This window comes from Gobio gobio (genome assembly GCF_949357685.1).
Source record: "Gobio gobio genome assembly, chromosome: 16".
NCBI lineage: Eukaryota > Metazoa > Chordata > Actinopteri > Cypriniformes > Gobionidae > Gobio > Gobio gobio.
Genome location: NC_137109.1, coordinates 2149336 through 2176703, shown reverse-complemented (window position 1 = coordinate 2176703; position 27368 = coordinate 2149336). Strand labels below are relative to the sequence as shown.

The 27368-nt window shown below is 44.9% G+C and overlaps 1 protein-coding gene across 1 annotated transcript in view; it reads left to right on the top strand.

Moving 5' to 3' along the window:
- The window catches only part of LOC307139806 (uncharacterized protein), a 57365-nt gene that overhangs the window by 11649 nt on the left and 18348 nt on the right, over positions 1-27368 (top strand). The window contains exons 7-13 of the mRNA XM_079838906.1: positions 1-1345; positions 3008-3178; positions 8942-9115; positions 10473-10646; positions 10740-10913; positions 12616-12789; positions 12883-13056. The exon at positions 1-1345 is cut by the window's left edge and continues 483 nt beyond it. Coding sequence (XP_079695032.1) covers positions 1-1345; positions 3008-3178; positions 8942-9115; positions 10473-10646; positions 10740-10913; positions 12616-12789; positions 12883-13056 — 2386 coding nt within the window. The remainder of the gene's footprint in view (positions 1346-3007; positions 3179-8941; positions 9116-10472; positions 10647-10739; positions 10914-12615; positions 12790-12882; positions 13057-27368) is intronic.

Genomic DNA, 27368 nt, shown 5'->3' with positions numbered 1-27368 from the left:
ATCAATTCAAAGTCCTGTTCATCCTTGATGGATTGGACGAATGTCGCCTTCCTCTGAACTTTGACTGTAATGAGACGTGGCGTGATGTATCGTCACCAGCCTCTCTGGATGTTTTCCTGACGAACCTCATGAAGGGAAATCTGCTTCCTTCTGCTCTCATCTGGATCACCACCAGACCAGCAGCGGCCAGTAAGATTCCTCCTGACTGTATCGACCGGCTGACAGAGATACGAGGATTCAGTGACGCACAAAAGCAAGAGTACTTCAAAAAAAGATTCACGGATGAGAATCAGGCCAACACAATCATAGATCATGTTAAAAAATCAAAGAGTCTCTTTATCATGTGCCACATCCCAGTCTTCTGCTGGATTTCAGCCACTGTTCTCCAGAACATTCTGGAGGAGAAGAGAAATAATGATGTGAAAAACACTCAGGCTGATGAGATCTCTAAAACACAGCAGGAATCAAACACTGAAGACACTCCCAAGACTCTGACACAAATGTACACACACTTTCTCCGCTTTCAGATCCAGCAGAGCCGCCGAAAGTATGATGGAGAATACACACCAGATGTTTCCTGGGATAAAGACGCCATCCTTTCACTGGGGAAACTGGCATTTCATCAGCTGGAAAGAAGCAACCTGATCTTCTATGACACAGACCTGGAAGCCTGTGGTATTGACGTCTATAAGGCATCAGTGTACTCAGGCATGTGTACGCAGATCTTTAAGGAGGAAACCGGGATCACTCTTGGCACCATGTACTGCTTTGTTCACTTGAGCGTTCAGGAGTTTATTGCAGCCATTTATGCACATCTGTGTCTAGACATGAACAAGACAAGTGTGTTTGATCATGAGTCTACAGAACAGGAAAACACAAATGAAACCATGATTGATTTACTCAAGACTGCAGTGGACAAGGCGCTCGAGAGTGACAATGGACACCTGGACCTTTTCCTTCGCTTCCTCCTCGGTCTGTCACTCCAGTCCAATCGACGACTCTTACGAGGACTGATAACACAGCAAGACGACAATGACCAGAGCAACAAGGAAATAGTTCAGTACATCAAGCAGAAATTAGAAGATAATCTGCCTGCAGAGAGATCCATCAATCTGTTCTACTGTCTGAATGAACTGAACGACCAAACTCTGGTGAAAGAGATTCAGACCCACCTTAGCAAAGGAAGTCTCTCATCTGACCTTTCACCTGCCCAGTGGTCTGCTTTGGTCTTTGTGTTGTTGACATCAGAGGAAGAGCTGGAGGAGTTTGAGCTTCAGAAATTCAAGAAATCAGACGAGTGTCTCATTAGATTATTGGCAGTCATCAAAACCTCCAGAAGAGCTCTGTAAGGCAATTCATGTTTTGTCATGTTTTGGCGTCATCCAGGCTATAACAGACCATTTAAAGTTCATATATTATCAGTTGTCATTCTATATCTCCAGATAAAACAAAATTTTAAATGCTAAACTTCATAATAGTTTTAGTTCTGTAGTTTTAACTATATTTACACATAATGTAAACTATCAATCAGACGATAGAAGGCCTGTAGCTGTTTTTCATCATTTTCAGTAAAGTGTTGATCATATTGATGATCATTTAGAGGTCTTAGACATTTATACAGTATATCACATACGATACAATAGGTTTTATAGGGTTGAGTTAGCAGAGGATGAAGCACAACAGTGTTGTTGTCATATAACACATTGGTTTAGTTATTTTAACTAAGTTCCACTATATAGTTCTCTTCGGCTTCTGCTATAAAGCACAAATGCTCTTCCATAACTTCAATGCTAGAATCATTAAACCCCCAGAATCTCTACCTCAAGACTAATGTATCATTGTCATCTGAGCTATAAATCTGAACAAAAATATTATTCAAGCATAATTCATTTTATCTAGCAAATATGTCACTGACAAAAACTAGCATTTCCTATATATTATTTTTGATTCACTCTAGCTCACCCTACGATTAATCGCAATTGAAAGCTTTTTGAAGAGTTTTAATATTTTGCTGTTTTTAATATTTTTATATTTATCACTGATACTAACACTGATGTCTCTACGAAAATGAGTTTTTTAAACATTAACGATTGACATTCAACATTACAGTATAATTGAAAGCTATCAATTTCAACATTTATTAGGCTGTAAAAAATATTGTTTAATTTAATTGAACTTAAAACAATCTTCACATAAATCCTTTATTATAAATGTCATATTTACCTGTGGCCTTCCTTTCTAACAGGTAGGAAAAATACAGAAATTGAATATCAAACACTTTACAGTCTTAGCTGCATGAATTATAAATTAAACCTAGATTAATGATTATTAAAGCTACAGTTTTGTTACAGCCATGTTCTAGCTTTGTTCCCTTTGTTCTTTGATTAACATTAATGACAGACAGCATTAGCCACTGTTGAACATGACGCAGATCTAATGCGCATCTCAGATCATTTTAGCACTTATGAGAATTCTTGACAAAACAACTGACATTTTGGCACAATTCTGTGTGTTATTGTTTGTTCAAGCGTGAAAGAGAACTCGATACTGGAGTGCGTCTTTCTGTGTGTTGTGTGTGTGTGTCAGGACATTTCCCAGACTCTTTTTTTCCTTGTCGCGCTTGAATTGTTTAAAAGCTTTTGCATGAATGAGAGCGTGATCATAAAATGTAACACTAGCCAAAGGATGACAGAAAAAATGGATGCTGCGTTAATTGTTACTATTTATGTAAATATATATAAAATAATGTAAAGTATTCAATTCACATTTATTTGTATAGCACTTTTCACAATATGTATTGTTTCAAAGCAGCTTTACAGAAAATGCATGCATTACAATTTAGAGTGATTTATTATTAGAGACTTTGTCCAAGTTATGGATTTCAGAATAGTACATATACACAGTTAGCTAACAATGTATTAATAAACAATGTAGTAATTTTAGACTATTATAATGGTATATAAACATGTTGCACCTAATTCTGTGGTGTAATGTATTTGTCTTGTAGGTTAAATGATTGTAAATTAACAGACAAAAGCTGTTCAGCTCTGGCTACAGTTCTTGGATCGGATACCAATCTGAAAGAGCTGAACATGAACAATAATAATCTGCAAGATTCAGGAGTGAAGCTACTCGGCTCTGGATTGAAGAGTATAACGTGTAAATTGGAGATACTGAGGTAAGTTGTGGTACAATATAAGACATTTTTAGATGTTCTTTACTTTTAAATATATTTCAATCATGACAACTCTCAGAATAGGTTTTAGCATGTTTTTAAATCTGGCAATGTAATTTTGGCAATGTATTTTTTTGGTATTTTTATCTTCAGTATTACTCAGAAGTCTAGCTACTGTATACAGGCCACCAGGGCACAATACAGACTTTATCAAAGAATGTGCTAATTTTCTATCAGAGTTAGTTCTGGCCGTAGATAAATTACTAATTGTTGGTGATTTTAATAGCCATGTAGACCATGAAACAGATATATTGGGATTAGCATTTAAAGACATTCTAAACTCTACTGGAGTTAGGCAACACGTGTCAGGACCCACTCATCGCCATGATCATACTTTAGACCTAATATTGTCACATGGAATAAATGTTGATACCATTGAAATTTTGCAGCAGAGCGATGACGTTTCAGATCATTACCTAGTATCATGTATACTTAATTTAGCTAAGGTTGCAAAGCCACCCCCTTATTTAAAAAATGGCAGGATAATCACTGCCGCCACTAAAGATTGCTTTTTAAATACTCTTCCTCATCAGTATCATCTCCTCAGCATCCCAGATAGCCTAGAGGAACTCGATGTTGCAACAGAAACTATTGACTCTCTCTTTTCCAGTACTTTAGACATAGTTGCCCCTCTGCGCTTAAAGAAGATTAAAGAAAATAGTCCGACGCCGTGGTCCGACGCCCTTAAAACAGCAGCCAGAAAAATGGAGCGCAGCTGGAAGAAAACAAAACTAGATCTGCTTATTTCTCGACTCTCTTGGAAGAAAACAAACACAACCCTAGGGATTTATTCGATACAGTGGCTAAATTAACCAAAAATAAAGCTTCAACTTTTGTTTGTACACAGCACAGCAGTAATGACTTTATTAACTTCTTTACATGTAAGATTGACACTATTAGGAAGAACATTTTAACCATGCAGCCGTCTACTACAGTAGCACATCAGACAGAGCATTATAGTGTCACTGAGGAAATAATCCACTCATTCACTTCTATATGAGAAGAAGAATTGGCTAAACTCGTTAAATCATCAAAATCAACAACATGTATGCTCGACCTTATACCGACTAAGCTATTAAAAGAGATGCTACCAGAGGTCATAGATCCTCTTCTTAATATCATTAATTCATCTTTGACATTAGGATATGTACCGAAAACTTTTAAGTTGGCTATTATTAAACCACTTCTTAAAAAAACGCAACTTGATCCTACAGAATTAGTCAATTACAGGCCAATCTCAAATCTACCCTTTCTGTCAAAAATACTTGAAAAGGTAGTGTCTTCACAATTATGCTCCTTTTTAGAAATAAATGGCATCTGTGAGGATTTCCAGTCAGGATTTAGACAGTATCATAGTACTGAGACTTCTCTCATTAGAGTTACAAATGATTTACTCTTATCACCCGATCGTGGCTGTATCTCTCTATTAGTGTTACTCGATCTTTGCGCTGCATTCAATACTATCAAGCACAACATTCTTCTGAATAGACTCGAAAATGATGTTGGCATTAGTGGAACGGCATTGGCATGGTTTAAATCATACTTATCTGACCGTTATCAGTTTGTAGTAGTAAATGAAGAGATGTCACACCGATCACAAGTTCAGTATGGAGTACCACAAGGCTCAGTGCTAGGACCGCTACTCTTCACCCTGTACATGCTACCACTGGGAGATATCATTAGGAAGCATGGCGTTAGTTTTCATTGTTTTGCAATAAACAATGAAAATATTGCTTATTACTTACAAAGCACTAAATGGTTTAGCTCCCCAGTACTTGAGCAAGCTCTTAACACATTATACTCCATCACGTCTACTGCGGTCTCAAAATTCTGGCCAGTTAATAATACCTAGAATATCAAAATCAACTGCAGGTGGTCGATCCTTTTCCTATTTATCACCTAAACTCTGGAATAGTCTTCCTAGCATTGTACGGGAAACAGACACACTCTGCCAGTTTAAATCTAGACTAAAAACACATCTCTTTACTATGGCATACACATAAAACACTTTTTCAATTAAATGATTGTTAGGCTGCATTAGCTGGGTCAGCCGGAACCGGGAACACTTCCCATAACACCTGATGTACTTGTTACATCATCATAAGAATGGCATCTACGCTAATGATAGTCTCTCTGTTTATCCCGAGGTTTACTGCAGTCAGCCGGATCCAGTCCGTGTCCAGATCAGATGGTGGACCTGCGCCCAGACATGACTAACGCATGACCCTGAAGTGTCTGCAGAGACCGTGTCAATTGGCCGCCTGAAATTGCCTCAGAGACACGGCATCCTCAATAAACCCGTCTCCGGCGTGATGACTCCGATTTTTCGAATAATCTTATTTAACCCTCAGAGCCCGACGGCATCGCCCACGACGTCACACGGCACCTCCGATAAATATCTATATTATTTCATGAAACTTTTATGGATTTTCTTACCGTTTTTTCCAGCAGAAAGCTAACGAGCTAGCCATCACGGGGGTGTCTTTGGTGTCTTTGTAGCCTTTACAGAAGGTTTTCTATCCAGCCTGGAACATGTGCATCTTTTTGGAGTTGTTCAGCAATAAATCAAAATGCTTACATCCAAGATTTATCCACTTGATGTCCATAATTTATAAATTTTCCATCATTTTTGCCGCTAGCTCGATGCTAGCTGCCATTTTGGATGAGGGTTTGACCAATGACAGGCTGATCCGTCATCCACGTTGGTGTGCGTCATTACGCATGAACCACAGCTCTGTTATTGTGGATAGAGAGAGACGCACGGCTAGTGTTGAGGAGAGAGAGAGAGAGAGAGACGCGCTGGAGTTTTGAGTAGTTTTGTGGAGAAAGTTTGAGGAAAAAGTTTGAGGAGAAAGTTTGAGGAGAAGTTCCTGATAGGAACTGTTTTGAGGCTTGGCACCAGTAAATTTCCAAAATCCAAAGAGGCCAAAAACGCCTGGACTTTTTTTGGAAAAATGTAAATAGTTTTGGTTCTGTATAAGTTCTCATGTTTATTCCTGAGTTCCAGGACTCCAAAGACTTGAACAAACTGTTTTCCAGAGGAAATATGCTTAGCTTTTATTTATTTGTGTGTGTTTTCAATAAATATTTGAGTGATTCAATTTCCGTTTTATGTTTTCATTTGTCTTTATGGTCCCATAACTTATTTTACATTCAGGTGACATCAATGCAACACAAAAATACTGACAGTGCAACTTGTCTTGAAAAAAAAAGAGGTGTGTCAATTGTCTGTGCACAACAGGGTTGATGTTTTACAAGCTTTTTTAGTAAATAAAGCCAGGCGGAAAATTAATTGTTAAAATACCCTTAGGTCTTAAAGGGTTAATAATTGTCAAATCGATATGTTATCCTCAGTAAACCCGTCTCCGGCGTGATGACTCCGCTTTTCGATTATTCCTATTTAATAATTATTTCATCGACACATCATCCTCAATAAACCCGTTTTCAGTGTGATGACTCCGATATTTCGAATATTCCTATTTAATAATTGTTAAATTACATTTACAGTACATTTATGCATTTGGCAGACGCTTTTATCCAAAGCGACTTTGCATTGCATTCAAGGTACACATTTTACATTTTGTCAGTTCTTGCTTTCCCTGGGAATCGAACCCATGACCTTGACGTTGCTAGTGCCACGCCACTGTTTGAGCTACAGGAAATCGATATGTCATCCTCAATAAACCCATTTCCGGCGTGTTGCCTCCGATCTTTCGAATATTCCAATCTATTATGACCTGACTTGTAAAGTTGCCAGAATAATAATCATACGCTGTTTGTTAATTGGCCAGAGGAGAACTGGCACCCCGACTGAGCCTGGTTTCTCCCAAGGTTTATTTTTCTACTTTAGGTCACCTGATGGGGTTTTGGTTTCCTTGCCACTGTTGCCTCTGGCTTGGCTTGCTCAGTTGGGGACACAATTTTTCAACTAAATATCCAAATAAATCTAATTATTAAACTAAATTAACCATGTAAACTAAATTACTGATCTAATTACTGATCTAAAGCCCACACTGTCACTGTATGATAATTGAAATGAACTGATGACATCACAGTTTTCTCCAGAATGGCTAGACGGCTGAATAAAATTCTGTTGCATTATTTTCCTGTTTAACACTGTGAAGCTGCTTTGAAACAGTTTACATTGTTAAAAGTGCTATATAAATAAACTTGACTTGACTATTTGGTCTTGGCAGACTAGATCTGCTATGCAGCTGCTGTTGATTATTTCTGATGCTGTAGAGCAAGTATGTACTTGCTACTGCTAATAGATACACAGAAACACTGCTGTGAGCATGTAAAATACAGTGCATCCAGAACGTATCCACAGCGATTCACTTTTTTCAAATTTTGTTAAGTTACAGCCTTATTCCAAAATGTATTAAATTCCTTAATTTTCCTCAAAATTTTACAAACAATACCCAATAATGCCAATGTGAAATAATAATTAGAAGAATCAGAATGAGCTTTATTGCCAGGTATGTTTACACATAATAGGAATTTGTTGTAGTGACAGAAGCTCCACAGTGCACAGAATGACAGTGACAAGACACAGATAATAAAAATAAACAAATATACAGACAATGTGCAAAATAGTATAGACCCAAAATGTTGTTATGTTTGAAATCTTTGTAAATGTATAAAATACAATAGAAAAAAAAAATCACATGTACTGAAGTATACACAGCCTTTACTTTACTTTTTTCAGCTCAATACTTTGTTGAAGCACCTTTGGCACCAATTACAGCCTCAAGTCTTTTGAGTATGATGCTACAAGCTTGGCACACCTATTTTTGGGCAGGGATCCATTTGCATGCTTTATTAGTAAGAACGTAGTCGTACAGGCAGGGTCAAACGGTAGCAGACAGGGATAACCGAGACAGGCAGTATGGTAAGTCGAAAACTGGCAAGAGGTCAGGGCACTGTATTTTACATGCTCACAGCAGTGTTTCTGTATTGTTGGGGTATTGTTTGTAGAATTTTGAGTAAAATAGTGAATTTAATCCATTTTGGAATAAGTCCATAACATAACAAAATGTGGAAAAAATGAAGCGCTGTGAATACTTTCCGGATGCACTGTATGCTGCTGCTACTTCACAAATATACATTCATAAATCCTGTAGCAGATTTAGGCAGGTTTAGCAGAGGGAGGTGGAACTCAGCCTACTGCTACCAATGAACCAGACTATTTAAATGTTGAGCAAGCAATCTCATTGGCTGTGGGATCAGCAGAGGCTAATCAGCTTGTGCCATGGTGTGATATTGATCTGGTCCCATTTGGACTATGGGAGCATAATTTATGATCATGCCAGGAAATCATAAACAGATGCTTGACATTGTGTAGGCTCCTGTGTTCTTAATCCCAAAGACTCTTTTCTTTGTTTGTTTTTGTCTATAAATGTTGAAGGGATTACCTCCCCTTTCATTGAAAGTGGTGCATCTTTGTGTGTCATCCTTTTCTCAAGTATTGGTAAATCTTTATATAAAATATAAATCAGAACTTAGTAGCATTGTTTTCCAACTTGGTGAAATCAAGTTATGGTTGATTTTCTGTATTATAAGTCTATTGATGATTTAGTCACATTTTAATGTATTTGGTGTTACGATGAGTCTCTGTGATCTGTTTTTGAGGGTGAGTTGATTTTTTTTGCATACTTTGTGAGTATTTTTTTTTAAAGTTTGTTTTTCTCATTTCTCCTAATGTAGGTTAAGGCGCTGTGATTTGACAGATGAAGGTTGTTCTGCTGTGACTTCAGCTCTGAAATCAAACCCATCACACCTGAGAGAGCTGGACCTGAGCTGGAATAAACTAGGAGACTCTGGAGTGAGAAACCTCAGTGATCTACTGATGAACCCACAATCACAGCTGGAGAAACTACAGTTAGTATCATTATACTGTACAGTTACAGTGTGATTACAGTTCACTGTTTAGCTCAAGTTACATCATTTATACTGTAGCATTTTTAGATCACATATCACTTAAGGTGTGGTTATGAGTGTATCAGATGACCCCTTCCCGCTTTTGATACGGTGCACCAGCTAAGAATACTCTTTTAACAATATAAGAACACTCCCAAAAGAGCTGTTCAGTCATTCAGAATCACTGTAAACTAGAGGGAGTTGGTCAGCGGATTTATCTGAAGGATTTGCGAGTCTGGACAACTAGTAGAGTCTTTGACCATCAACACAATGAAGACACAGTGTAATAAAATGAATGAAATGTATTAACAATAGATATGCAAGAGTAAATACTTCAACGGTTATTAATTGTAGTAATGAACATGCACTTCTAAAGGATAGTTAACTAATAACCAAAAAGAAAAGTACTGAATGAACCAATAAAACCAATAAATTATGTGAACACAGAATGGATAAATGCAATGCTGTTGAACAGAAAGGAGCAATGGGAGAGAATTGTATGGGAATGCTTCTTATGGAAACCACCTAATGGTTCTGGCAAATGGTGATTATCTGTTCCATACAATGCCTAAGCATTTATTTATAGACCAAACATGATAATAAACGGTTAAATCATCATCCACGCATTTGTTTATCTGTTAATGGATCTCTCCCGTGGACTGTTGTGTTTATAGTCAATAATCATTAACATAAACTGTGCTTTGTATGAAGATGAAGTGGATGTGTTGCAGTTTATATAAATGTAAGGCCTGCAAACATGTGTATGAATGGATTTAGATAGATCTCTGTGGCCTCTCTTTTGCTGCTGCATCCAGGAGGTCCTGAAGGATCTTTTATGGCAGCTCTTGCCTAAACCTTAGGAATGAGTTTGGTGGTTAAATTCAGCTTTTAGAGAGATGGATATAAACTGGTCTCTGGAATGCCATCCTAACTGATGTTCACCACAACAGATTCTGTAAGAGTTTATTGGGCTGATGCATCATCATATCCTGCTCATGCTAAACTTCTCTTTAAATATGTTACAGTTTAACAGTAAATCCACATTGTTCTGAAGGGGGGCATCTTCCCCATCTTACCCTACATGTTGTTCTGCAGAAATATCATGAGATCTGCATCTGCTGCTACAATAAACAACAGAGATTAAAACAGAATGGTTTAAAAAATGAAAGAAGAAACAACAGTTTCCAGCAAACAGAACAAGTGTGACACGATTACAAGCTGAATATGGAAACTATAGACTAAATGACAGACTATATGCTGTAGCTCTTCAATAAGATGATCATCACAGATCCGAGTCATTTTCTCTTTCTGTCTTCAGTCTGAGTGGATGCAGTATTACAGAGAAACAGTGTCTCATCCTGACTTCAGCTCTGAAATCAAACCCATCACACCTGAGAGAGCTGGACCTGAGCTGGAATAAACTAGAAAACACAGGAGTGAAGCCCTTATGTGACGCTCTGAAGGATTCACACTGTAAACTGGAGAGATTGAGGTCAGTCACATTCACTTACAAGAAAGAAATTGTGTTTTGATATTTGAATGAAACAGAATAAAGAGTTTGTTTTTCTCATTTCTCCTAATGTAGGTTAAGAGACTGTGATGTGACAGATAAAGGTTGTTCTGCTGTGACTTCAGCTCTGAAATCAAACCCATCACACCTGAGAGAGCTGGACCTGAGTGAGAATAAACTAGGAGACTCTGGAGTGAGAAACCTCAGTGATCTACTGATGAACCCACAATCACAGCTGGAGAAACTACAGTTAGTATCATTATACTGTACAGTTACAGTGTGATTACAGTTCACTGTTTAGCTCAAGTCACATCATTTATACTGTAGCATTGCATCTTCTGGCCTTTGCCATTGGTCACAATTAAAATTAAGTGTTGAACTAGTGAATAATTGCATTTCAAGTATTTGAAACTGATTGTGTAAGTCTGGGTAAGATGCCCCTGGGGTAAGATGAACCACCACCACCTTCATTTTTTTTGTAAACAAACTTTGAAGTTGGCTTGAGAAAGCTGGACCATAAAGTTTGAAGCGAGTGAGTAGACAGATAGACACACACACTCTCACTCTATCTCTCTCTCACACACACACACACACACACACACACACACACACACACACACGTTTGTTTTTGTGAAATGTGAGGACATTCCATAGGCGTAATGGTTTTTATACTGTACAAACCGTATTTTCTATCCCCTTACACTGCCCCTAAACCTAGCCCTCACAGGAGACTGTGCAGTTCACTTTCTGTGAAAAAAAACTTGTTCTGTGTGATTTATAAGCATTTTGAAAAGTGAGGACATGGGGAACGTCCTCATATTTCACCCTCTTTTTGTAATACCTGTGTCATACCCATGTCATTATACACATTTGTGTCCTGATATTTCACGAAAACATGCCACACACACACACACACACACACACACACACACACACACACACACACACACACACACACACACACACACACACACACACACACACACTGCCCCTACCCCTAAACCTGCCCATCTCACACACACACACACACACACACACACACACACACACACACACTGCCCCTAAACCTACCCATCTCTCACACACACACACACACACACACACACACACACACACACACACACACACACACACACACACACACACACACACACACACACACACACACAGCCCCTGCCCCTAAACCTACCCATCACACACACACACACACACACACACACACACACACGCACACACACACACGCACACACACACACACACTGCCCCTGCCCCTAAACCTACCCATCACACACACACACACACACACACACACACACACACACACACACACTCACTCACACACACACTGCCCCTACCCCTAAACCTACCCATCAATCACACACACACACACACACACACACACACACACACACACACACACACACACACAAACACACACACACAGGCCCTGCCCCTAAACCTACCCATCACATACATACACACACACACACACACACACACACACACACACACACACACTGTAGAATGGCTGTTAATGGAGTCTGATGAGCCTCTCCAACTGTCAGATTTTGAATTTTGACAGTTGGAGTTTGAATAGTCTTGGCTCATCTGAACATTCCGTCAATGAAAGTCAATGGGATTTTTAATTCTTAAATCGTAATTTTTAGGAAAACCGTGAGTCGGATCTGAAGGTTTGGTTGAAGGTTTGGCCGAGTTTGGTGGTTGTGGCTTTAAAGCTCTAGGAGGAGATACAGTCGGAAATTTAGTCTCAGAAGAATAATCTTTGATGAAAGGCTAATTTATCTACTAGCAACTCAAAGTGCATTACACATAAATTAAAATATTAATAAGAAAAAAAGGGAAACTATAGACTAAATGACAGACTATATGCTGTAGCTCTTCAATAAGATGATCATCACAGATCTGAGTAATTTTCTCTTTCTGTCTTCAGTCTGAGTGTATGCAGTATTACAGAGAAACAGTGTCTCATCCTGACTTCAGCTCTGAAATCAAACCCATCACACCTGAGAGAGCTGGACCTGAGCTGGAATAATCTAGAAAACACAGGAGTGAAGCCCTTATGTGCCGTACTGAAGGATTCACACTGTAAACTGGAGAGATTGAGGTCAGTCACATTCACACACAAGAAAGAAAAAGTGTTTTGATATTTGAATGAAACAGAATAAAGAGTTTGTTTTTCTCATTTCTCCTAATGTAGGTTAAGCTGCTGTGATATGACAGATAAAGGTTGTTCTGCTGTGACTTCAGCTCTGAAATCAAACCCATCACACCTGAGAGAGCTGGACCTGAGCTGGAATAAACTAGGAGACTCTGGAGTGAGAAACCTCAGTGATCTACTGATGAACCCACAATCACAGCTGGAGAATCTACAGTTAGTATCATTATACTGTACAGTTACAGTGAGATTACAGTTCACTGTTTAGCTCAAGTCACATCATTTATACTGTAGCATTGCATCTTCTGGTCTTTGCCATTGGTCACAGTTAAAATTAAGTGTTGAACTAGTGAATAATTGCATTTCAAGTATTTGAAACTGATTGTGTAAGTCTGGGTAAGATGCACCCGGGGTAAGATGAACCACCACCACCTTCATTTTTTTGTAAACAAACTTTGAAGTTGGCTTGAGAAAACTGGACCATAAAGTTTGAAGCGAGTGAGTAGACAGACAGATAGACACACTCTCACTCTATCTCTCTCTCTCTCACACACACACACACACACACACACACACACACACACACACACACACACACACACACACACACACAGGGGGGTTTTTGTGAAATGTTGGGACATTCCATAGACGTAATGGTTTTTATACCATACAAACCGTATTTTCCATCCCCTTACACTGCCCCTGCCCCTAAACCTACCCATCACACACACACACACACACACACACTGCCCCTGCCCCTAAACCTACCATCACACACACACACACACACTGCCCCTGCCCCTAAACCTACCATCACACACACACACACACACTGCCCCTGCCCCTAAACCTACCATCACACACACACACACACACACACACACACACACACACACACACACACACACACACACACACACACACACACACACACACACACACACACACACACACACACACACACACACTGCCCCTGCCCCTAAACCTACCCATCACACACACACACACACACACACACACACACACACTGCCCCTGCCCCTGAACCTACCCATCACACACACACACACACACACACACACTGCCCCTGCCCCTAAACCTACCATCACACACACACACACACACACACACACACACACACACACACACACACACACACACACACACACACACACACACACACACACACACTGCCCCTAAACCTACCCATCACACACACACTGCCCCTGCCCCTAAACCTACCCATCACACACACACACACACACACACACACACACACACACACACACACACACACACACACACACACACACACACACACACACACACACACACACACACACACACTGCCCCTGCTCCTAAACCTACCCATCACACACACACACACACACACACACACTGCCCCTACCCCTAAACCTACCCATCACACTAACACACACACACACACACACACACACACACACACACACACACACACACACACACACACACACACACACTGCCCCTGCCCCTAAACCTACCCATCACACACACACACACACACACACACACTCTGCCCCTACCCCTAAACCTACCCATCACACACACACACACACACACACACACACACACACACACACACACACACACACTGCCCCTACCCCTAAACCTACCCATCACACACACACACAAACACACTGCCCCTACCCCTAAACCTACCCATCACACACACACACACACACACACACACACACACACACACACACACACACACACACACTGTAGAATGGCTGTTAATGGAGTCTGACGAGCCTTTCCAACTGTCAGATTTTGAATTTTGACAGTTGGAGTTTGAATAGTCTTGGCTCATCTGAACATTCCGTCAATGAAAGTCAATGGGATTTTTAATTCTTAAATCGTCATTTTTAGGATAACCGTGAGTCGGATCTGAAGGTCTGATTATGAGAGTTTTAAATTGTTTTGGAATTATTGGGTTGAGGGAAAAAATTAGTATGATAACCTTCTTCAGTGGTGGGAAATAGGGAAAACTCAGATTAAGCTTTTCTGTCCACAATTTATGACACACACTTCCTGTAAAATCAAACATGAAATGGAAAAATTAGAGAAAGATATTTTAAAAATTCAAAATATGTTAATTGATCAAAATGATGTAAATGTACAAGATGATCTTAGTCGGAAGAGACAAGAGCTAAGTGTTATGTTAGACGAAAAGGTAAAAAGAGCTCTTGTTAAATCACATTTTGTTTCTTTACATGATATGGATGCTCCCACAAGATTTTTTTTAAATTTGAATAAGAAGTGTATTTATACTAATTATATGCATGCATTACGTACACCTGATGGGAACGTTACTTCCGATCCTTTGGAAATGAGGAGACTGGCTGTTGAGTTCTATGTGGACTTGTATGCAAAAGAATGCACAGGGAATTTTGTAGCGGATTAACTTTTTAACAATTTGCCTGTCCTGGATGAAGGAAATGTAAAGAACTTAGACTCTGATCTGACATTTGAGGAAGTGACAAAAGCAGTGAATCAACTTTCATCTGGTCGTGTACCAGGTATCGATGGACTACCAGCGGAATTTTATAAAACCTTTTGTGGAATAATCAGAAAATACTTTTTAAAAGTTTTATTGGAAAGCTATAAAGCTAAGGTTTTTTCAAAAAGTTGTCAACGAGCAGTGCTCTCTTTGATTCCAAAGAAGGGAGACCTTTGTCTGCTAAAAAACTGGAGACCAGTTGCTGTGTTATGTTCCGATTATAAAATTTTATCAAAGCGTTTGGCAAATAGACTTAAAGGTGTTCTTGATGTATTAATACAGAAAGACCAAACATATTGTATACCCAAAAGGTCTATTTATGATAATTAGTTTTTAATGAGGGATATTATGGATTATGCTGGAATATATAATGTTGATTTTGGTCTGCTTTCTCTCGATCAGGAGAAAGCTTTTGATTCTTTTTAAGGTTCTTGAGTGTTATGGGTTTGGAGAACACTTTTTATCATGGATCAGAATATTATATACTGATGCTGTAAGCATGGTTAAAATAGGAGGAGGTCTAAGTGTACCAATTCAAATGAAAAGAGGAATAAGACAAGGGTGTCCTATGTCTGGTCAGTTATATGCTTTGGCAATAGAGCCTCTATTTTGTTTATTAAGAATTAAATTAACAGGTATTTTAGTAAGTGAAAAGCCAGAAGCTGAAGCTATTAAACTTTCAGCTTATGCGGACGATATAACTGTTATGGTTATAAATGCACATGATGATGGGGCGCAAGATGGCGACTTGGAAGTAGCAGCAGTTCTGAGTCGCTCCTGTCACGCCTATTCGTTTTTCATTTATACTTCCTAAGTAAGGCACGCAAGCTCTGATTTTAGGTTTTAAATCTTGTGTAGTATGTCGCTAGAGACTTTCTGGCCGCAATCTCTGCCGAAAATGCCTAGACCTGCAAAGAAAACGGCGAAAAAAGATTCGACCGCAGATGCATCGTCCGACGTGCCTGAACAGAGCCAGGCAGATGTGGATGGCGAGGCTGAACTTAGCCCAGCGCTCGCAAAAGCACTCCAAATTATGACTGAGAAAATTTCTAACGCAATCGATGAGAAACTCGGCCCGCTGGCAGAAACGGTGCATAATCATACCCAGCAGCTGGATAGTGTTAATGGTCGAGTGGACGAGGCAGAACGGAGAATCATGGCTGCGGAGGCACTCTCGGAAGACGCACAATCTCGCGCTTTCACTCTTGAAAAACAAGTCGCCATGCTTACCGAACATATTGATGACTTGGAAAATAGAGGCCGGCGTAAGAACATCCGAATCCTGGGCCTTCCCGAAGAAGTAGAGGGTGCTAATGTAGTCACTTTTCTTGAATCATGGATCCCTGAGTTTCTCGGTCTGCATACTAAGGGTGGTCGCATTAAGATTGAAAGGGCACACCGTACGCTGGCACCAAAACCGGGTGCCAGGGATAGGCCACGGCCACTGATTGTACGGTTCCATAATTATGGTGACAAGCAGAGGGTTCTCGATGCCAGCAGGAGACGATCGGCAGATGGTGAATTGCGGAATGAGGACAACGCGGTATCATTCTACCAGGATTTTTCGGCTTCAGTGGTACGGAAGCGTAAAGAATTCAACGCGGTCAAGCAGCGACTTCGCGATATGGGTGCTCGCTACGCGATGCTATATCCAGCCAAGCTACGAGTCAATATTGGAAATACCGTTAAAGTCTTTGAGACGGCGGCTGCAGTCTCGCAGTACCTGGACAAGAGCAACTCAAACTCCAGCAACTGATGATCAAGCTCTCTAACAGGCGGGTTGTTCTGATTTGGCTTCATGTACTGCAATTTACACAGCGATGTGAATGCTAGTTTGCGTGCTTTATTTTCTATTCTCTCTTTTCTGAGTGACACGGGCGGTCTTAATAACTTTCGTTTACGTTCTGGTTGAGCGCTACTTTTCTGTATAGTTGCTATTGGAGACGTATCGAGAGACTGACCTGTTTTTGAGATGAAGGTCTTTCCCCTTTACTCGGGGAAACAGCCCCTTTTTTCCTATTTTTCAATTTTATTGTTGTGTTCATTTTTTCTTTTCTTTTTTTTTTTCTTTCCTCGTTGCCAGTTTGGCTTGTTTTAATAGGTGTTATTGATTATTGTAATGCCTCGACACATGCGTATTTGTTTACTGAACCTGACAGGGTAATGTTTGTGGACATTTTCAAATTCATTATTTTATTTTGTTTCCTTATTTTAAGAAATGGCTAGTAACTTAAGACTTTGTACGTGGAATGTAAGGGGTTTACACGGGCGAATAAAAATTCGTAAAGTGCTCACACGACTCCATAAGGAGAATATAGATATAGCTCTTTTACAAGAAACCCATTTGAGTGATAGTGAACACTTGAATCTTACACATAATAAATGGGTGGGTCAGATTCAATTTTCATCCTTTACGAAAAGCAGTAGAGGAGTAGCCATTTTGATCAGTAAAAGTATACCTTTTATGGTCACGAACAGTATTAAGGACAAGCATGGTAGATATATCATTATTAAGGGGACTTTGAACACGGAGGAAATCTCACTTTTAAATATATATTGCCCCCCTAACTACTCCTCAGAATTTATTATAAAAGCTTTCCTTGAGTTTAAGGAGCATGCATCTGGTCAGTGTATTATTGGAGGAGACTTTAATTGTTTATTGAATTCTATACTGGACCGTTTTCCCCCCAGGGACTCTCTCTTCACCAAACAATCTAAAGCTTTTGCTGCACTGTGTGAGGATTTAGAATATTTGGATGTTTGGCGTACTCTTAACCCGTATCAGAAGAAATTTACCTTTTTCTCGCACCCACATAAGTGTCATTCTAGGATCGACTACTTTTTTGCTCCTTAGACTATAATGTCACAGGTCGGGGCGGGCCAACCCAGACTGCACCCACCCCTGAAAAACCCGGGAACAACCTCGAGGAACGTGTCAAGGACCAGACAGACAAGGGAATAAAATAATACAGTTTATTTATTATATTAAAAGATCAATGAATTGGATAGGTCCTAATTAAAATCTTCTTCTTGCCGCCAGGACAGTTCAAGAGTCTCTAGACCTCCCGGGACGGGAGGGGAGGGACGATCGTGACGGACCGGAGGCTCGTCGGAGGGGAATCAGGGGGGAATCCCCGCGCCGTCCAGGTAGGTCACTGGGTAAGTACTCCTCTACGGGACTCAAGAGGGGAGGCCGTGGTCATACGAACCCCATTCAGACTGGAATCAGGTAAGTATGCCGATGCGAGGGCGAAGCGAGTCACTGGGGTTACTCCGGAGGGAGGTACTCAGAGGTGGGGGCAAGCGAGCCACTCTCTTCTTCTTCTGAGCAGGGTAAAGGCTTCCAATAAGGGCGTGTGGGGACCACCAGGCGGGGGGACACTTTGAGCGGGGCGCTCACGTCAGCTGAACACTGGGACAGACACAGCACAGTTTCGACGGTTCAACAGTATGTGAAGCTTTTCAACTGATATACCTTCTCTCCTTTCGAACAGGGTCAAGGCTTCCAATAGGGGCGTGTGGAGACCACCAGGCGGGGAGGACACTTTGGGCAGAACGCTCCACTTCAGCTGAGCACTGGAACAGTACAGCAAGGCCTCAACGGTTCAACAGTATGTGAAGCTTTTCAACTGATATACTTTCTCTCCTTTTGAACAGGGTAAAGGCTTCCAATAGGGGCGTGTGGAGACCACCAGGCGGGAAGGACACTTTGGGCGGAACACTCGACCACCAGGCGGGGAGGACACTTTGGGCGGAACACTCCACTTCAGCTGAGCACTGGAACAGTACAGCAAGGTCTCAACGGTTCAACAGTGTGTGAAGCTTTTCAACTGATATACCTTCTCTCCTTTTGAACAGGGTAAAGGCTTCCAATAAGGCGTGTGGAGACCACCAGGTGGGGAGGACACTTTGGGCGGAACACTCCACTTCAGCTGAGCACTGGAACAGTACAGCAAGGTCTCAACGGTTCAACAGTGTGTGAAGCTTTGCAACTGATATACCTTCTCTCCTTTGAACAGGATCAAGGCTTCCAATAAGGGCGTGTGGAGACCACCAGGCGGGGAGGACACTTAGAGCGGGGCGCTCACGTCGGCTGAACACTGGGACAGACACAGCACAGTTTCAACGGTTCAACAGTACATGAAGCTTGCAACTGATATACCTTTTCTTCTTCTGAACAGGGTAAAGGCTTCCAATAGGGGCGTGTGGAGACCACCAGGCGGGGAGGACACTTTGAGCGGGCTGCTCACTTCGGCTGAGCACTAGAACAGACACAGCACAGTTTCAACAGTACATGATATATGAAGCACTCAGCATTAACAGGGCCGGGTCTTTTCAAAGCAGGAAGTTGGGCGGTTGCTTTATCAAAGCCCTTCGTTAGAGACAGCGGGAGGAAGACTGTAGGAGAAGAGTGCACGGCAGACTTCTATTACTTCTCCACACACCAATTTCACTTCACAGCACAAACCGTGTAAATCGTCACTTCAGGCACTGCAATTCCACTCGCACACCGTGTATTCGGGCCAGCACTCACCCACCGGTCTTTTCTCCCACCAGATCGGATCTCGTCCTCGATCAGGGCTTGACTTCGCTCCGGGAAAGCAGAAGAACGATGCAGCGATCGTCACATTCGGCAAGGAGAGGACAGAAGTTGGAGACAGATCATTAATTCACTCGGTGTAATAGTTCACTCGTGCCAAATATTTTCCAAACTCTCCACACCACTTCAGTGTTAGTGCATATAAACAACGGATCAAATACTCATCACTTGCGTCTTTCTCACTACTGATGATGTTCCTCAAGTCTTCACTGACAAATACTTCACTCCTTCCTTCCTCTTCCACAGCTTCAATCTTTCCCACTCCACAGCCCAGCCTCAATAAAAAGAACAACCCGCTGACAAACACAGCATCATACGGGAGGAGATCCACCCCACAGTCTGTTTTCTCTCTGTTTTTTAAAGCCCCATCTGAATATGTGTCCCTCTCACAGCGTTCTCTGTAATTGCCCCACACCTGCTGTCACTCAGGCAATCAGCCCCGCTGCCATGGCAACAGATTCACAGGGCATAGAACGGATGTTCACTGGGAAATCCTGAATGACTGGATCTTAGTCCCGTTCGGTTTTTGTCACCCCGTGACACACCCCCCTGCCAAACCGTTCTAGTCCCTAGAACGGGATCCGGACACCCAGTCTCCGTACCTGGCTGGGGGTTGCCCCCGGTTCTCCCGTTGGGATCGCCTTGGCGGGGAGTTAGGTTCCTCTGGCCTTGGCGGGGAGTTAGGTTCCTCTGGCCTTGGCCCTATATCCAGCCTCCGGGGGGGCCACAGCCCATCCCACCACGGGAGGCATCCACGCTTGTTCAGTCGGAGGTCTCTCTACAGTTGGTTCGGGGTAATTCGGACAAGGGCGCATCAGGTTTCGGTGGAGCACCCGCTCTGGACCTTCTCTCCCTTCGGGACGGATGGCATACACAGGTTGATCGAGATGCGGCTGTCGTTGGACCACATACGGCTGGGGCTCCCACCGATCACTGAGTTTGCCCTTTCCTTGCCGCCGGTTATCTCGCACCAGAACTCTTTCGCCAGGCAGTAGCGGCGCACTTCGAGCCGTACGGTCATACAACCTTTTGTTCTTGGCTGCGGCTTGCTTAATTCGGTCCGAGACCCGTTCGTAGGCCAGTTGAAGGCGTTGATGGTGTCTGGCCACCCACTCCGTTACACCGCCTCCCTCTTCAGCGGCCGCAGTCCCCAGCAGTAGGTCAACGGGTAGTCTCACATGCCTTCCGAACATCAGGTAGGTCGGTGCATACCCGGTCGTGCTGTGTATGCTGTTGTTATACGCCTGGACCATTGCCGGAAGGTTGTCAGCCCAATGCCCCTGTTGGTCGTTTTCCAAGGTCCCCAAGAGACCGAGCAGCGTCTGGTTAAACCTCTCGCACCCTCCGTTCCCCTGAGGATGATAAGGCGTCGTATGGGTCTTCTTACATCCGTACAGTTGGCACAACTCGTGTACTACCCTGGATTCAAAATTTGGCCCTTGATCGGAATGGAACACCTTGGGACACCCGAAGGGCTGGATGACATGCCTCCACAGAGCATTAGCGGTGGTAATGGCGGTCTGGTCCAGAGTTGGGATGGCCCAGGCATATTTGGTGAACAGATCAGTGATCACTAGGAGGTTTTGAACGCGATCGACCGGCCGACCCAGCGTCAGATAGTCCATAGCGAGGATATGCATCGGTGCTTTAGCTCGAATTGGGACCAATGGAGCTCGTGTCTCTTTCCTGGCTTTGAACAGGGTGCAGCGCTGGCAGCCCTGCAGGTAAGTCCTCACGGTCCCCTCCATCACAGGCCAGTAGAAGTGGCGTCGCAAGAGTGCCGTCGTCCTCTCCCGCCCTTGATGACCAAGCTTGGTGTGATAAGCCTCCAGCAGAGCGTGACATCTTCCCTCGGGGACCACCACTTGCCAGACCGGGTCACCGGAGCATGAGTCCTGGAGGGACCGACAAATCACCCCTTCCTTCAGATGGAGCCTCTCCTTCTGGCCCAGTAGGCCCCTCACGATTCGGGTTTGAGCCCGGCGTCCCGCACCCTCCGGCCACTTGTCCTGTTCCAGCCAGACCCGGACCAGTGACAGGTCCTCATCCTCGCCCTGCAACATCCTCCAGCGCTGTGGGTCCCATCCCCAACTTGCGGGCGGTTCCTCCAACGGTGGTCCCGGTGCCTCCACAATGCCCACCATCATTCCCTCGTCACGGTCCACCTCCCGCATGGGTCTCGGACCCTCCGGCCCTCCTTCGGGCCACCTAGATAGTACATCAGCGTTGGTATGTTCCCTTCCTGGCCGGTACTGAAGCTGGTACTCAAAGTTGGCCAATTGTGCCACCCACCTCTGTTCCACCGCCCCCAACTTTGCGGTTTGTAGGTGTACCAGTGGATTGTTATCAGTCACTACGGTCACCTTTGCTCCCCATAGGTAGTCTTTGAACTTCTCACTGAGCGCCCACTTCATGGCCAGTAACTCAAGCTTGAAGGAGCTGTAGTTGGCATCGTTCCTCTCCGCGGGGTGTAGACTCCGGCTCGCATAAGCAATGACTCTTTCTTCCTCCTGCTGTTTCTGCGCTAAGACAGCCCCCAAGCCCAAGTGGCTGGCGTCAGTGTAGAGGATAAAGGGCTGGGTGAAGTCTGCGTATGCCAGGATGGGTGCTTGTAACAGCTCCTGCTTGAGCCTCTGGAAGGCGGTCTCGCATGCCGGATCCCACTGAATCGCTGGGGACCCTCGGCCCTTGGTGTGTCCCGTTCCACCCAGCAACTGGTTCAGGGGTTTGGCGATCTTAGAGAAATCCTTAATAAATCGCCTGTAGTACCCGACAAAGCCGAGGAAGGATCGAACCTGGCGCACGGTCTTCGGGGCAGTCCACCCCTGTACAGCCGACACCTTCTCTGGGTCCACAGCGATTCCTGCAGCGCTCACGATATGGCCCAGGAACTTTACCTCCTTCCGGAAAAGCTGACATTTATCCGGTTGGAGCTTCAGCCCGTACTTCTCAAGGGAGCGGAACACCTGCTCAAGATGCTGAAGGTGAGTCTCAAAGTCAGGGGAATAGATAATCACGTCATCCAGATACACAAGAGCGGTATCCACTAGCTGGCTCCCCAGGCAGCGCTGCATTAGCCGTTGGAACGTGGCGGGGGCGTTGCAGAGGCCGAACGGCATCCGGTCCCACTCATATAACCCAAAGGGAGTCGTGAAGGCCGTCTTCTCCCGGTCCCGCTTGTCCACCTGCACTTGCCAGTATCCGCTCGCCAGGTCTAGTGTGGAATACCAGGCCGCCCGGGTGAGACTCGTGAGGGAATCCTCGACTCGAGGCAATGGGAAAGCATCCCGCTTCGTCACTTGGTTCAACCTCCGATAATCCACACAGAATCTCCATGCGCCTGTTTTCTTCCTTACCAGAACAATCGGGGCTGCCCAAGGGCTTCTGCTCTCGCGGATGATCCCTTTATCCAGCATCCCCCGCAGAAGAGCCCGAACCTCGGAATATAATGTTGCAGGTACCGGCCGGTAGCGTTCCCTACTAGGCGGGGCTTCTCCAGTGGGAATTTGATGCTGAACGATGTTAGTACACCCGTAGTCCTCGTCATGGGTGGAGAACAACTGTGGCCATTTTGATAGAAAAGCCTCGAGCCGTCTTGTTTGATCCTCCTCCAGCCCTTCTCCCCGTAGGGACTCACCTCCGAGATGGGCCGGCAGTCCTCCTTCAGCCTCTCTTCTGTGCGTCCCCGTCTGCGCCAACGCAACCTCCACTACGGTCGGGCCCACTTGACTGAACTTGACTCCTCCTGGATCTTGCACTTGCTGGGGCAACACTGAGGTAACTCGGGCTAGACACTGATGACGATGCAGTTGGATCGGGAAAGGGTTCGTGTTCCGGACTCTCACCCGGACTCGGCTGCCTTGGGCGGATGCCAGTCCTCTGGCCACTTCCACCTTAGGACCGTCGTTGTGCGGTACTACCAACACCCACTCCTCCGGGTGGTAAAGTCTAGGGGGCACCCGGACCCAAACCATCGCCTCGCTTCGAGCCGGGATGGACAACGCATAGCGGCAAGCCACTCTTCCAGTGCTCTCCCGGTCCCCCTGCTGTTCGGCCAGGCAAACTCTGCGACAGTCAGCTCTAATGCGATCCCATTCTCTGTCCTCAGGCGTCGCAGTTGCTCGGGCCGGCCCACTCTGGAACAGCCCCTCCCAGCATTCGGAGATGACATTCATGCCCAAAAGGGCGCGATGAGACCCCAGGCAGGCGTCGCGAACCACCACCACCCCCTTCTGGGGTACGACCATGCCATGGATCTCTAGGTCTGTCACTACGTATCCCACGTATGGGATGTCGAGACTGTTGGCCCCTCGCAGAGTCAGCCAGGGGGCTTCGGTCGTCGGCCGGCCCTGGGTACCGAATAGTTCCTGGACTAGGCTCTCCGCGAACAGAGTGACTTGCGACCCCGTGTCCAGCAGACACTGCACCTTCTGGCCATTGACTTGAACCACGATGACCGGACAACGGCCCACCAGGCGTTCCTTCGACAGTTTGGAAGACGAGGGGTCTGAAAAGGGGGTCCCGACCACTTGACCCACAGTGGCCGGAGACTCTAAAAACCCCCCTGCGAAGCGCGTCTGGAGGAGCACTGACGGACGTAATGTCCGGCTTCCCCACAGCCGTTGCAGATAGGACGCCCCTGTTCGTCCCACTGGAATCGGGGACCCGTGGATCGAGTGAAGTGACGCTCTGGAGGGCGATTCCCGTCGGAGTAGGCTCGCTCCCGCGGTGAGGGTAATGAATGGAGGCGTTCTCGGCGGAGTTCTTCGACGACAGACTTAGACAGTTCAGACATTTGCTCACGGATATCCCTCTTTAGTTCCTCCCGGAGGGCATGCTTCCAATCGGAAGTAACAGGGGCCGAAGGCCCACTGACAGCATTCGCAGCCAGACAGCTGGGGGGATCCATACCTTCGGTGTGGTCACGCTCAAGGGCTAGAGCTTCCTGCCGCAGCTCTTCGAATGTGAGGTCCGGCGTCCGTCTCAGTTGCACCCGCAGACTCTGACGCACGGGGCCCTCCCGTAATCCCAACAGAAACTGATCTCGCAATAGGGTCTCCTCGTCCCCCAGGCCGTGATCCTGTCTTCCCCTTAGCCTGGTAAACTGTTCCCTCAGTTGCAACGTGAATGGCCGAACGGTTTGTCGAGGCCCTTGCCTACAATTAAAGAATTGCGTTCTCAGGACCGCTACCGGGGTGGTGTCTCCGTATTGCCCCGTGAGAAAATCAAAGATGGCTTGGGCGGTGATGCGGGTTGCTTCCGGCGCTACCTGTACTTCTCTTCTTGCTTCTCCCTCCAACGAATTTAGCACAAACTGTACCTTCTGAGGGGCACTTAGCCCTTTGAGCCCTGCCAGGTATTCAACCTGGGTCTTCCATGCTGACAGGCTCAATTCTGACCCTGGACCTCCGTACTTCTGGGCCCACAGGGCCCCCATAAAGAAAGGCATAACGGGCTGCCGGGCCACTGGCTCTTCTTCTTCTGCCATCTAGGTCCTTGATCGCTCCACTCGAGGTGGTAACCCTGCCGACTACGCCAAGTTCTGTCACAGGTCGGGGCGGGCCAACCCAGACTGCACCCACCCCTGAAAAACCCGGGAACCACCTCGAGGAACGTGTCAAGGACCAGACAGACAAGGGAATAAAATAATACAGTTTATTTATTATATTAAAAGATCAATGAATTGGATAGGTCCTAATTAAAATCTTCTTCTTGCCGCCAGGACAGTTCAAGAGTCTCTAGACCTCCCGGGACGGGAGGGGAGGGACGATCGTGATGGACCGGAGGCTCGTCGGAGGGGAATCAGGGGGGAATCCCCGCGCCGTCCAGGTAGGTCACTGGGTAAGTACTCCTCTACGGGACTCAAGAGGGGAGGCCGTGGTCATACGAACCCCATTCAGACTGGAACCAGGTAAGTATGCCGATGCGAGGGCGAAGCGAGTCACTGGGGTTACTCCGGAGGGAGGTACTCAGAGGTGGGGGCAAGCGAGCCACTCTCTTCTTCTTCTGAGCAGGGTAAAGGCTTCCAATAAGGGCGTGTGGGGACCACCAAGCGGGGGGACACTTTGAGCGGGGTGCTCACGTCAGCTGAACACTGGGACAGACACAGCACAGTTTCGACGGTTCAACAGTATGTGAAGCTTTTCAACTGATATACCTTCTCTCCTTTCGAACAGGGTCAAGGCTTCCAATAGGGGCGTGTGGAGACCACCAGGCGGGGAGGACACTTTGGGCAGAACGCTCCACTTCAGCTGAGCACTGGAACAGTACAGCAAGGCCTCAACGGTTCAACAGTATGTGAAGCTTTTCAACTGATATACCTTCTCTCCTTTTGAACAGGGTAAAGGCTTCCAATAGGGGCGTGTGGAGACACGCCCCACCAGGCGGGAAGGACACTTTGGGCGGAACACTCGACCACCAGGCGGGGAGGACACTTTGGGCGGAACACTCCACTTCAGCTGAGCACTGGAACAGTACAGCAAGGTCTCAACGGTTCAACAGTGTGTGAAGCTTTTCAACTGATATACCTTCTCTCCTTTTGAACAGGGTAAAGGCTTCCAATAAGGCGTGTGGAGACCACCAGGCGGGGAGGACACTTTGGGCGGAACACTCCACTTCAGCTGAGCACTGGAACAGTACAGCAAGGTCTCAACGGTTCAACAGTGTGTGAAGCTTTGCAACTGATATACCTTCTCTCCTTTGAACAGGATCAAGGCTTCCAATAAGGGCGTGTGGAGACCACCAGGCGGGGAGGACACTTAGAGCGGGGCGCTCACGTCGGCTGAACACTGGGACAGACACAGCACAGTTTCAACGGTTCAACAGTACATGAAGCTTGCAACTGATATACCTTTTCTTCTTCTGAACAGGGTAAAGGCTTCCAATAGGGGCGTGTGGAGACCACCAGGCGGGGAGGACACTTTGAGCGGGCCGCTCACTTCGGCTGAGCACTAGAACAGACACAGCACAGTTTCAACAGTACATGATATATGAAGCACTCAGCATTAACAGGGCCGGGTCTTTTCAAAGCAAGAAGTTGGGCGGTTGCTTTATCAAAGCCCTTCGTTAGAGACAGCGGGAGGAAGACTGTAGGAGAAGAGTGCACGGCAGACTTCTATTACTTCTCCACACACCAATTTCACTTCACAGCACAAACCGTGTAAATCGTCACTTCAGGCACTGCAATTCCACTCGCACACCGTGCATTCGGGCCAGCACTCACCCACCGGTCTTTTCTCCCACCAGATCGGATCTCGTCCTCGATCAGGGCTTGACTTCGCTCCGGGAAAGCAGAAGAACGATGCAGCGATCGTCACATTCGGCAAGGAGAGGACAGAAGTTGGAGACAGATCATTAATTCACTCGGTGTAGTAGTTCACTCGTGCCAAACA